This window comes from Orcinus orca, chromosome 1 (assembly GCF_937001465.1).
Source record: "Orcinus orca chromosome 1, mOrcOrc1.1, whole genome shotgun sequence".
NCBI lineage: Eukaryota > Metazoa > Chordata > Mammalia > Artiodactyla > Delphinidae > Orcinus > Orcinus orca.
In genome coordinates, this window is record NC_064559.1 from 185,974,070 (window position 1) to 185,987,211 (window position 13,142).

The 13,142-nt window shown below is 49.8% G+C and overlaps 1 protein-coding gene across 3 annotated transcripts in view; it reads left to right on the forward strand.

Moving 5' to 3' along the window:
• The window catches only part of CSMD2 (CUB and Sushi multiple domains 2), a 672,138-nt gene that overhangs the window by 312,825 nt on the left and 346,171 nt on the right, over window positions 1–13,142 (forward strand). For all 3 annotated transcript variants that reach the window (XM_049694749.1, XM_049694771.1, XM_049694802.1), the window contains exon 6: window positions 7,122–7,234. In XM_049694749.1, the coding sequence (XP_049550706.1) occupies window positions 7,122–7,234 (113 nt within the window). The remainder of the gene's footprint in view (window positions 1–7,121; window positions 7,235–13,142) is intronic.

A 13,142-nucleotide genomic window follows, 5' to 3' on the forward strand; every position in this document is an offset into this window, starting at 1 on the left:
GTGGCCACAGTTGGCCACGGGAGCGAAGGAATGGAAGGAGTTAAGGATGATGCCTTGGTGTGGTGGCTGGGAGGAGGGCGCACATCATGGGGAGAGAGAACGCTGACGAGCAGGAATGACGGGGGAGGGGAAGCTTTTTTTTTTACATCTTTATTGGAGTATAATTGCTTTACAATGATGTGTTAGTTTCTGCTTTATAACAAAGTGAATCAGTTATACATATACATATGTTCCCATATCTCTTCCCTCTTGCGTCTCCCTCCCTCCCACCTTCTCTATCCCACCCCTCCAGGCGGTCACAAAACATCGAGCTGATATCCCTATGCTATGCGGCTGCTTCCCACTAGCTATCTACCTTACGTTTGGTAGTCTATATATGTCCATGCCTCTCTCTGGCTTTGTCACAGCTTACCCTTCCCCCTCCCCATATCCTCAAGTCCATTCTCTAGTAGGTCTGTGTCTTTATTCCTGTCTTACCCCTAGGTTCTTCATGACTTTTTTTTCTTAAATTCCATATATACGTGTTAGCATACGGTATTTGTCTTTCTCTTTCTGACTTACTTCACTCTGTATGACAGACTCTAGGACAATCCACCTCATTACAAATAGCTCAATTTCGTTTCTTTTTATGGCTGAGTAATATTCCATTGTATATATGTGCCATTTTACCTTACTTTATTTTATTTTCTTTTATCCTCTTCCTTTCTTCCTTCCTTCCTTCCTTCCTTCCGTCCTTCCTTCCTTCCTTCCTTCCTTCCTTTCTTTTCTTTTCTTTTCTTTTCTTTTCTTTTCTTTTCTTTTCTTTTCTTTTCTTTTCTTTCTTCTTTTTCTCCCTTTTATTCTGAGCCGTGTGGATGAAAGGCTCTTGGTGCTGCAACCAGGAGTCAGTGCTGTGCCTCTGAGGTGGGAGAGCCAACTTCAGGACACTGGTCCACAAGAGACCTCCCAGATCCACAAAATATCAAATGGCGAAAATCTCCCAGAGATCTCCATCTCAACACCAGCACCCAGCTTCACTCAACGACCAGCAAGCTACAGTGCTGGACACCCTATGCCAAACAACTAGCAAGACAGGAACACAACCCCACCCATTAGCAGAGAGGCTGCCTAAAATCATAGTAAGGCCACAGACACCCCAAAACACACCACCAGACGTGGACCTGCCCACCAGAAAGACAAGATCCAGCCTCATCCACCACAACACAGGCACTAGTCCCCTCCACCAGGAAGCCTACACAACCCACTGAACCAACCTTAGCCACTGGGGACAGACACCAAAAACAATGGGAGCTACGAACCTGCAGCCTGCAAAAAGGAGACCCCAAACACAGTAAGATAAGCAAAATGAGAAGACAGAAAAACACATAGCAGATGAAGGAGCAAGATAAAAACCCACCAGACCTAACAAATGAAGAGGAAATAGGCAGTCTACCTGAAAAAGAATTCAGAATAATGATAGTAAACATGATCCAAAATCTTGGAAATAGAATAGACAAAATGCAAGAAATATTTAACAAGGACCTAGAAGAACTAAAGATGAAACAAACAACGATGAACAACACAATAAATGAAATGAAAAATACTCTAGATGGGATCAATAGCAGAATAACTGAGGCAGAAGAACGGATAAGTGACCTGGAAGATAAAATAGTGGAAATAACTAATGCAGAGCAGAATAAAGAGAAAAGAATGAAAAGAACTGAGGACAGTCTCAGAGACCTCTGGCACAACATTAAACGCACCAACATTCGAATTATAGGGGTTCCAGAAGAAGAGGGGAAGCTTTGGTGTGTTCACAGCATAGAAAACAACCCCCAGAACATACAGTTAGGTAGCCATGAGTTGAATCTTTGTAGGGTAGCTCAGACCTCTCAGAACTGCCTCAGTACCTGGGGTGGGCAGGCACTGCTGGGAACCAGAACCTCGGGAAGCCAAAGGGCCTCTTTCCGAAGATAAGTCTAGAGGCTGGGGCGCTCCAGCAGCCCACAGCCAAAAGGGACTTGCACTCACCCCAGACATTCACCCAGTTCCTGGAAAATATGTAACATCACAGGTTTGTCTTGGGAAAAGGGTTTTCCTTAATAGAACAAGAGTCCTAGGCGTTTGGCTAAAGAAAAACTGATATGGAAATCATTTGTGATGAGACTGGGTGTCAGGGCTGAGTCAATAAAGGCTCACTTCAGGGGTGAGAGGAAGCTTGGGAGGGGGAACAGGAGTCAGCCTCCAACAAGGGCCTCGGTGTCCTTTGCTGCCACCACCAAGACATTTCCAGAAGGCTTCCCCTGGTTGCATCATGGTGTTCTCTCCATTCCAGCGAGGAGAGCAGACAGCAGGTGGGAAGGGCAGAGGGCTTGGGAGTGGGGTGGCCAGCACCTCCTGTATGTCACCTTCTCCCCGGCCGGGTGGGTCGGGGGTGGAGTGGTGGTTTATGCTTGGCCCTGGAAGATTCTTCAAGCCTGAATCAGATCCAGGCTGTGCACATAACTTGGTTAAGAGATAAAGCCCACAGAAGGTGTTCTGGGAGCACAGAAGCCAGAGGCTATCGACCAAGAAGCTGCACAGAGAAGGAGACCGTGAAGCCAAACCTTGTAGATGACAGGCTTTGCAGAAACTGTTGTATCTAGGGAACCACAGTGAGCGTGGTAGCCACAGGCAGGCAGAGTACCTTGTACAGAGTATGTGCTTGGTGAGCAAATGAATGGATGAAAGTTCCCCTGAGGATGTGCGTTTTCAGGGATGCTGAGATTTAAACCAAGATCTCCTCATATTACTTCCTCTCAGTTTAAGATTAGGAAGCAATTCCTTGCAGATCACTATTGTCGTCTTGTGGGGCGTGTCTCTCAGCACCCCAACATCCTGACTGTATGAGAAGCTTCTTAAGAAGAAATGCTATCCACACAGTCCGCTCTGAGCTCTCCTATTACTGAAAGCAGAGCTTAGAGCTTTCTGCAGAGGAACTCAAAGCCACTTTTTCCATAATCAACTACATGCATTAAAGAGAGTGATTTTTTTTTTTTAATTCTCCCCAAGCCAGATTCCATTAAGGAAGCCCCATTTAACGGAAGTCAATTTACCAAAAAGAAAAAAGAATAGAGCATAATTGCTTAAATACATTTTATGTTGTACTGCGGTAGCAATTTCCTGGGTGAACTTGGAATTCCCCAGACCCCCCATAGTGAAGTTAATATGGACAGAAATATTTGAAGGGGAGAATCTCTCTTTGTGTTTCTCTTCTTTAATTATGATTCTAACAGGGAGCAAAATTAAAGAGGATCCTGGGAGGAGGCGGAGGGAGGGAAAGTAAAGGAACAGGATGGAATTCAGCCGAAACTGTTCCACTGCCTTCCCTGAGTACAGAGGCTCTATCTAGCATGAGTGGAATGGTTTGGGTTTGAATCCCACTTCTGCCACTTAATAGCTGTGTGACCTTGTGCAAGTTTCTTAACCTCTCTGTGCAGCCAGGTGGTGCAAAGGGAAAAGGCATTATGAGCATGCAAAGGCAGAGAAGCACTAAAAAGCAGTGTGTGTTCCAGTTCACATAGGTCTTCTGTTTGACTAGAGAATGGGGTATGTGTGTGTCTGTCTGTCTGCAAGTCTGTGTGACGTGCTCAGAGAGGGAAAGCAGGCAAAAGTTAGACCAGGACCCATGTCCCCTGCATTGGCAGGCGGATTCTTAACCATTGCACCACCAGGGAAGCCCCTAAAATGACCCATTTTAAATGTACAGTTCTGGGGGCTTTGACAAATGTGTATAGGCCATATCACCACCATCTCATTTAAGATACAGAACATTTTCATCACCCCAGAAGGTTCCCCTGTACTCCTTCCCGGGCGATCCCACCTGTACCTCTCACCCCCCGCGTTGGCAGCCCCTGTGCTCTCTCTCACTGTAGATGGGTCTTTTCCAGAGTTTCATATAAAGGGATGCACACAGTATATACTCTTCTATCACTCAGCATAATGCTTCTGAGAATCATTCATGTCGTTGTATGCATCAGTCGTTGGTTCTTTTTACTGGAGAGTTTTGCGTGAGGCATGATACTATCGCAACGGCAGTGTTTAATGGGATGATTCCAACATTTAAGCCTCCCATTCTCTGACAGATGCCAAGAAAACTCTCCAATGTGCATTTATGTCCAAGGAGGCAGGAGTAGTGCAGAGTAAAGATGCACAGGGCCCTGAGTTTAAGCCTTGGGAATGAACAATCATCATCAGGATTCCTGGGAGCAGGTGAAGGTGTGGGAGAAATGGGAGGCAGGGGATGTCCCTTCGGGCTCCTCCAGCCTGTAGCATTGGGGGTTAATGCGGATCCCAGGGCTGGAGGATACCGACTTTCTGACTTGCGGTTACAGCCTTGATCATTACTCTCCTCCTGCTCTTGGGACGCCAGCATCCTCCCCTCATTCCATTTTGCAGTGAACAGCCTTTGGTTCTGAATTATTCAGGTAACTTCTCCCTAGTTCTACTTCCCTTATGTAAATAGCCTCCAGGCTTTGTCATGGAGATAGAGTTGAATTTGGCCTGGGGAAGGAAAAACCCACAATACTGTTTGTGGCTCCTTAGAAAACTTAAATGACTCTGCCTGTAATAAAGTATTTTAAATGGGGTCTGGTGAAATACAGTAATTGGTTTCTGTAATAGCTCTTACCATAGCAATATGGGTGATATTCCTGGAGGTTGGTGTATGTCAGCATTTGCATTATAGTAAAAACTCAGTTTTGCAGGGTGAGAAGCTCCTTGGTTAGTTCCTTTGTCTAGTACGCATTTATGGAGACCCACCATGCTGGATCTCTTCCTTTCACCCCTCCAGATCATCTCCCCTCCCTTGTCTACCCTGTTCCATGCTTAGGAAGACTTACTTGTGAGACTACATCCATATGCTCCCTTGCCCTCTGGCTTCCAATTGGGCTACATCAACAGAAGCATCAGCAGTAGATTGGAGGAGGGGAGGGGAGGGAGGAGAGTGTGTCTTTCTCCCTCCTTGTGGGATTTTCACAAACTGGCTGTCGTCTCCACTGACTGAAGATCTGGGTTCTGCAGGGTGGCCCTTTCTATGCTACCCTCTCCTTTGGGGATAACCATGTCCTCTCCAGGCCTGTGAGTGGAAACCAGACCCCTGTTAACAGCCTCAGGATACCGCCCCATCCCTGGTGGTGACGAGGCCATTCATTCAACTGGAATTATTCTCATATGACCGAGCCATCTGTTTTCTGCTGGAATCCTGACACACCTGCTTTGTATCGAGCATTGTGTTAGGTGCTTAGCACAGAGATGAAGAATAAAGATGATGGAGAATAACATAGCAGGTGCCAGTTACCAAGGGCTTCCTATTTTCCAGAGACCGCGCTAAAGTCTTTTCTGTGTATCATCTCATTCAATCCCGGCAGCCCTTTGAGAGAGGGATTATTATCTTCATTGTACAGATGAAGTTACAGAGAATTTAAGTAATTTTCTTAAGATAACACAGCCGATCCCTCTGGAGTCCCAGCTTCTCCCCTCCCCCCCCCGCCACCCACCAGTCTGCGCTGCCCTCTTTGCGGCATTATCCTAGATACACACACCTAGATAAATGAATTATAATTTTTTTTTATGAATTATAATTTTAATAACGTGCTGTGGCATCACAGAGGAGGGGAAGGAAAATTATGTTCACTGAGCTAATATGTGTCAGATTCTGGGCTAGGTTCTTTGCCCGTAAGGCCTCTCACATATTCCCACAGACTCTCCGGGCCAGTGTTTTTCCTCCATTTTCAGAAAGATCAACTAACTGGTCCCAGGTCACACTGGTAGGAAGGGGTGAAGCCTGGATCTGAACCCAAGTCCGTGTGGCCTCAGAGCCGAGGAGAATAGGAAAGGCCTTCCTGGGGACATGGTATCTGAGGGCATCCCGAAGTGTCTCGAGTGATACGGCTGGTGCAGGAGAGAGGGTTACGCGCGGGTACGTTCCAGGCAGAAAAGGCAAAGGCATAGAAAAGGAGAAAGCTTGGAATGCTTCGATGTAAGCAGGGTGTCCAGGCGGCGTGGGAGTGATGGTGCCAAAGGGGATACATCAGGAGGTTTGGTCCCTGATTCAGACGCAGGTAGGAGGAGCGGAGAGACACTGGGCATCGGCCCGCTGGAGGCTGTGGGGTTGAGGAGAGAAGGGCGAGGGGCTCCTGGGGCGCAGGACAGTGAGCAGAGCGACGAGGGGCATCCGGGGCTTCGCCTGGGTGTGGCGGAGGGGCCAGCACTGAGCGGAGGCCCGTTCAAGCAGGGGACAGTGCGGAAAGTTTGGAAAGCCAGTCTTGCGTGGGCACCGGGGAGCCATGGAAGGTTCTTGAGCTCTGAGCAACTCTAGGAGGAAAGATCTGATCGACCTGAAAGCTGGCTCAGGACACAGCTGGTCGAGAGGCTGGGGCAGTGCCTGGCAACGGTCGGGGATATCCGGGTTTCCCAGCCACTGAGCCGGACTGGCTGAAAGCAGACAAGGCTAATCTAAGGGCAGAGAGGTGGCCCAGCAGCGGGGGCTGGCCTCCTGTGGAGGAGCAGAGACAGGGGCAGGAGCCAGAGAAGACCCAGCGCCTAGTTAGTGACCCCAAAACAGGCTCTCACACCTGGGAAGGGCTGTGCTGCCTGTAGTGGCTGCCTGAGCCCTTTCTCCTGACTCCTTTGCGTCCCTGTGGGGCTGGCTCGGGGTAGCTGAACCTCTGCCTGGGAGTCGGGGGCTGAACCTCTGCCGGAGAGCTGGGCTGGTCCTCTGCTTGGGGCTGGATGTTTGCGGGGAATCTGGATCTCTGCTGGGGGTGGGTGTGTGGACATCTGCTGGGGTGACAGGCCTCTGCTGGGAGGGCTGGACCTCTCTCCTGGGCAGCTAGACCTCTGCTGAAGGTGGAGAAATAGGCCTCTGTTCCAGGCCTGAAGGATCGCCCCCTCCTCTCAGCAACTCAGCAGTGGGAAGAGCCCCTGGGGGAACCAGCTCCAGCAGCCCAGGCTGCAGGCTACTGGTGGGCGGCCGGGCCAGCACGACCTTCCCTTCTGCCAGGCCTGGGAGGAGGCCCCAGCACGCATGGGCAGTGGGGAGACTCCCGGGTACCCGGTCTCAGGCAGCTGTGGTCCCTGACCCCATCTTCCTGTCCGCACAGGTTCACCGGAGCCAGCCTCCCGGCCCCCGTCATCAGCAGCAAAAACTGGCTACGGCTGCACTTCACGTCGGACGGCAACCACCGGCAGCGCGGCTTCAGCGCCCAGTACCAAGGTAGGCGGGGCCGGGCTGCCCTGCTTCCTCGGGGGGCGGGGGGCGGCAGAGATGATGCCTGGGGCCGTCTTGTCCCCGGACTGGGTCCGGTGTGTCTTCAGGGTACGCTTGCCTCTGCTGTCCTGCTCTCATCTGCAAACTCAGAGGTCTGCATATCTGCGTGTCTACATCTGCCATTGCGGTCTGTTGTCCAAGGGAGGACACTTCTCAAATTGTGCAGAATGGTGTACCCTGAGCTGCCCGTCTTCAGGCCAGGCAAACCATACTAGTTTATGCCAAGGGCCTCCTGAGAGCCGGGCACTCTGCTAGGCACTTGGTCAGCGTCATCTCACTTAATCTTCATCATTACCCTGTGAAGTAAATACCATCACCATCCCCATTGGATGGACGAGAGAGCTGAGGCCCAGAGAAATGAAGGCAGTTTCCCAAGACCATCTGAACTCCTGCCTTTTGAATCCAGAGCCCACCCGCTTAACCGGCAGAGTTTAGCCTACCCTGGTATAAAGTGGGAGAGCTGCCCGCATTTCAGCTCTTGTTCATTTCACGTAGAACACAGACGTTTGACAAACGATAGGCAAAACAGCTCTAGGGAGCTCTCTAGCTTAGGTGCTCAGATCTGTGAAGAGCTGTCTGGTGGCAAGAGATCAGACCGAGAATGGCAGGTGGAAACTGCAGGTAAGCAGACTCCTGCTCCAATCGTGAAGAATTTCCTAACCCCGAGAGCCGCCCATAAAAATGAGTGGGTTGGGCTTCCCTGGTGGCGCAGTGGTTGAGAGTCCGCCTGCCGATGCAGGGGACACGGGTTCGTGCCCCGGTCCGGGAAGATCCCACATGCCGCGGAGCGGCTGGGCCCATGAGCCATGGCCGCTGAGCCTGTGCGTCCGGAGCCTGTGCTCCACAACGGGAGAGGCCACAACACTGAGAGGCCCGCGTACAGCAAAAAAAAAAAAAAAAGCAAAAATGAGTGGGTTGACCCCGAGGCAGGGAGCTCTCCACGCCTAGAGGAGATCCCCAAATCCAATGGATGGGTGGGAGTAGATGACAGCATTCCTTTTCAACCTTGAGTTTGTTCAAAGTACACAAAATTTATCCACAGAGATAAACACCAAGGGTTGGCTTCAGAGTTGCTCATTAAGCCATTACTATCACCAATTACAAACTGAGGTTGGTTCTAGTTGATTCAGTGTGAACTTGTACTGCACACCCATTAAGCAGAAGGCCCTATATAAGACCCTGGGGAATAGAGTGGGCTGTGTTGTGAGTGAGAGAGTGTGGTATATTGGTGTGCATAGGACAGAGGCCTGATGGAAGAGTGAGCTGTGATCACCACCTCACCGCCAAGGGTCAGGAGGGAGCAGTGACTCCAGTGGAGGAGATCCTGGCAGCTCGTCCCTCCAAGCCTCACCTCGGAGGCTCTGAGCACACTGCCCACCCGGGAGGTGGCACCGGCAGAGCGGGGCCCCCCAGGGCCAGGCTTTCAGGCTGGACACTGGGATAAAAGCAGCACTGAGAGTAGAAGCATTACCTGTAAAATCTGAATGTTTTATGAATAACCTCATTTCCTTAGCCTTGGGTAGCAGGAGTCCCTTGAAATATGTTTAAAAATAAACAGGAAACTAACCTGGCCTGACGAGCTTGGCTCCGAGAACTCTCCTGGATACATTGCTTCCGCCGCTGAGGTTGGGGCTTTGTGGGAGTGAAGCACCTCTCTGGATCTTTCTGTTGTGTTTTCCAAACTAGGAAAGAAGAGATGAATGTTATTGTTTCATCTGATTAAGTAGGTGCCAGGTGTTTCTAATATTTCACGTTTCTGAGGGCCCATTTGTCATGGTCATACATTAGGGTTTTCTGCCAATGAGGACCCAGGCCAGGCAGCCTCTAGGTCAGGAGCACACATCCATTGCACACCTACTGTGCACCAGGCCCTGTACTAGGCAGTGTATGCGTGTTGCCCCATTCCATCCTCCCCACAGTGCAGTGGCGAATATGTTTTTAATTTCCGTATTTCAGTGGAGGAAGCTGAGGTTCAGAGAGGTTGTGTAACTTGCCCAACACGCACAGATCACACAGCCTATACGTGGTGAAGCTCGAATTCATTTGCAGCCCTGTGTGAGTTTTCTGCAAAATCACAGGGCCTTCTCATGGTGCTTTGGGTGCCTCGCTTTTCCTATTTGACTGGTATCTTTAAAACTTTGTTTTGTTAATCTCACCCCACCATAAAAAAATACATTTTCCATCGCAACCCAGGACACACATATATATCTGCAGAACTAAAAGGAAAATGTCACCAAGTGGTATTTACCCTTAGTAAGGGTGAGGCACCCTGAAAATTTCTTTTCCAATTTTTAATGTTAGTTGCAACCTCGAAATCAATTTCAAAGTCTGTAGCAGGGAACAACCCACAATCTGAAAAGCGGTTTTAGTTATGAACTTCTCCAAAGCAGGCCCTTTCTTATTCTCTCTCTGACTCCGCCCAAGACAGCCCAGAACAGGATTTGCACACTGGTGTGTGCCAGCGTTTCTCTCTGGGTTTCAAGAACTTGGCATTTATTACTTCATTCAGACCTAACAGCAACTGTGTAAAGCAGGTACTACTACTAGCCCCATTTTGCAGATGAGGAGCGAGAGTTGCAGAGAGGGTAGGTATCTGGCGTGAGGTCTCCTCGATAGAATGTCGGAGTCTGAGTGTGAACCCCAGCCGTGTTCAGCTGGGTCTGGCATCCTAATATACTGCGCTGTAAACTGATTGTGTTCCTACATGATTCTCCCCTGTGAACTGACTCTCGTGTTTTCCAGACTGAGGGTATATAGTGCAAGGGTCTACAATAATCATTTGGAAACTCAATTGGTAGCTTTATAATGCAGGTTTCTCAGCTTCAGCACAATTGACATCGTGGCCTGGATGATCCTCTGTTGTGGGAACCTGCCCCACGCACTGCAGGATGTTTAGTGGCATCCCTGGCCTCTACCCACTAGATGCTAGATGCCAGCAACACACACACACACACACACACACACACACACACACGACAACCAAAAAGTCTCTAGACTTTGCCAAATGTCCCCTGAGTGCAAAATCACCCCCGAATGAGAACCATTGCTCTAAAGGAGGGAAAACTTTGGAACCACAAAAGACCATTCTAAGTTTTGCTACTTGCAAGTTCAGTCCCAAAGAGTAGCAGAGAGAGCTTTCAGTCAGGGGTCTAGTAGGAGACAGGAGCATACTTATTGCATGGCTTTAACTGAAGAAGGTTTAGTGAAGGGTCCAATTACAGAGGTAAAGGTGAGATTAAAGGAAACCCCAGAGGGTTTCTTTTTAATGAGATTACCCAGAGAATGAACGACAGAGAGACCGTTACCACAGTAGAGAAAGGGCCAGGGGACAGAGGAGCAAGAGCCGGAGCCGTTGAAGGGGGTCCGCCCGGCACAGCTGAGGAGCCTGACCACTGCCAACCTACAGTGCAGGAGGGGGCCCAGGAATCTGTCACCAGTGCAGGAAGAGGGACCTGGAAATATCACCAGTGCAGAAGGAGGGGGCCTGGGAGTCAGTAACCAGTGCAAGAGGAGGGGGCCTGGGAATCAGTAACCAGTACAGGAGAAGGGGGCCCGGGAATCTGTCACCAGTGCAAGAGGAGGGGGCCTGGGAATCAGTAACCAGTGCAGGAGTGGGGCCCAGGAGTCAGTAACCAGTTCAGGAGAAGGGGGCCCAGGAATCTGTCACCAGCGCAAGAGGAGGGGGCCTGGGAATCAGTAACCAGTGCAGAAGAAGGGGCCTGGGAATCAGTAACCAGTGCAAGAGGAGGGGGCCTGGGAGTCAGTAACCCGTGCAGGAGGAGGGGGCCCAGGAATCTGTCACCAGCGCAAGAGGAGGGGGCCTGGGAATCAGTAACCAGTGCAGGAGGAGGGGGCCCCAGGAAGCTGTAACCAGATCTTGCCCTTCTCCCTCCCTCACATCTGCTGTGCCTCCCATCTGCCAACCCATTAGGAAACCAGCAACAAGAGAACAGTCTGCTCTATGCCCTGGGAAACTGACCAGTTTGACCAGTGGGCCCCCTTGTTCCGTAGCTGTCCACAGGGGTCTGGCTCTGGGGGCACAGAGCAGGGGGGAGAAGTTTAAAGAATGGACGTGAGGAGTCATCAGCATGGGATCAGCTTCACCCGCACTCAGCTTTATGGCATTAGAGTCTCAAGGGACGCAGGGCACTTCAGAGCCAACAATTACCAACTCCTGATTATATCGATGGATGTTTTGTCCCGGAGAAACAAAAAATAAAAATAAAATAAATAAAATAAAATAAATCTAACTAACCTACAACACAACACATTCCATTCCTGTCTCAATCCAATCTGAATTTAGGGCTGTTCATAGCCAGACACAATTTTAACCAATACCACATGGTATCAGGGGATCTGAGTTCTAGGCTTGCTTTGCCTGGAGCTGGCTGTCGCAAGGTGGGCAATTGTATTTCATTTAACAAGCGTGTCCCATGTGACACTACCACGTGACAGCACAGAAAGATGAACACAACGAGGCCAGTCTCTGCTCTCAAGGAGAGCACGTTCAAGAGAGGAACAGACATGAATCTACAACTTCTCTGCCACGTGAGAAGAGCTACAGTTGAGGCCTGATGAAGGGTTCTAGGACTGGAGATAAAGAAGCACTTCGTTTTGCTGGACACACTTAAGGAGAGCCAGAAAAGGGCAGTGACTTCAGTGTGAGTCTCAGAAAGAGGCCAGACAGACAATGGAAAGAAGCATTCCAGGTAGAGCTGAAGCAAGGGAGCTTGAAAGTGCTAAGTCTAAGGAACCACAAATATGTGTGTGTGTCTGCAGCACAGGTCAGCAAACTATAGCCTGCAGGCCAGACTTAGCGCTCTGTCTGTTTTCATATGGTTCTTGAGCTAAAAATGGGTTTTACATGTTTAAATAGTTGGAGGAAAAAAATCAGAAGAAGAAGAATATTTCATAGCACATAAAAATTACATGAAATTCAAATTTCAGTGTCCGTAAGTAAAGATTTCTCGGAACTCAGTTACACTCATTCATAGACAGATTGTCTGCAACTGCTTCAGTGCTACCAGAGTTGGATAGTTTGCAACTGAGACGATGGGCCACAGCCTAGTATATTTACTCACAGACCTTTTACAGAAAACATTTGCCGACCTAGAGCGAAGTCTGCAGTCCAAAGCAGTGAGGGGGCTTCCCTGGTGGTGCAGTGGTTGAGAGTCCGCCTGCCGATGCAGGGGACACGGGTTCGTGCCCCGGTCTGGGAGGATCCCACATGCCGCGGAGCGGCTGGGCCCGTGAGCCATGGCCGCTGAGCCTGCGCGTCCGGAGCCTGTGCTCCGCAACGGAGAGGCCACAACAGTGAGAGGCCAGCGTACAGCAAAAACAAAAAACAAAAAACAACAAAAAACAAAGCAGTGAGGGGTAGCGGGTCATGAGGCCAGAAAGAGAGGTGGGGGTCTCGTCGTAAAAAGCTGCAGGAAAGCTGGGCTTGGTTCCGTGGTGATGAGAGGTGATCAGAAGTTTTAACAAGAGGGAAGGTGTGATCATGTTTTCATTCTAGAAAAATCTTTGCTGTAGAATGAAACTAGTGGGGGACAGTTAAGAGTTTTGGAGGATGATGAGATTCCAGAGTTTAGGCAGAGGCAGTGGAGAGGGAGAGGGGGAGACAGACCAGAAGCGACCTTTCCATGGCAAACCACCCCGGACTCAGGACTCGTCAGATTTGGGAGTGAGGGGGGATGGGGAAAGCAGATGAATGCGTCAGGGGTGAATCTTAGGTTTCTAGCTTGAGTAAGTGAGTAAAAAAAAAAAAAAAAAAGTACTATTCACCAAGGTAGCCTCTGGCACAGGGAGGTGGGGGATGGATTTGGCTTGAGACACATTGATTCTGGGATATCAG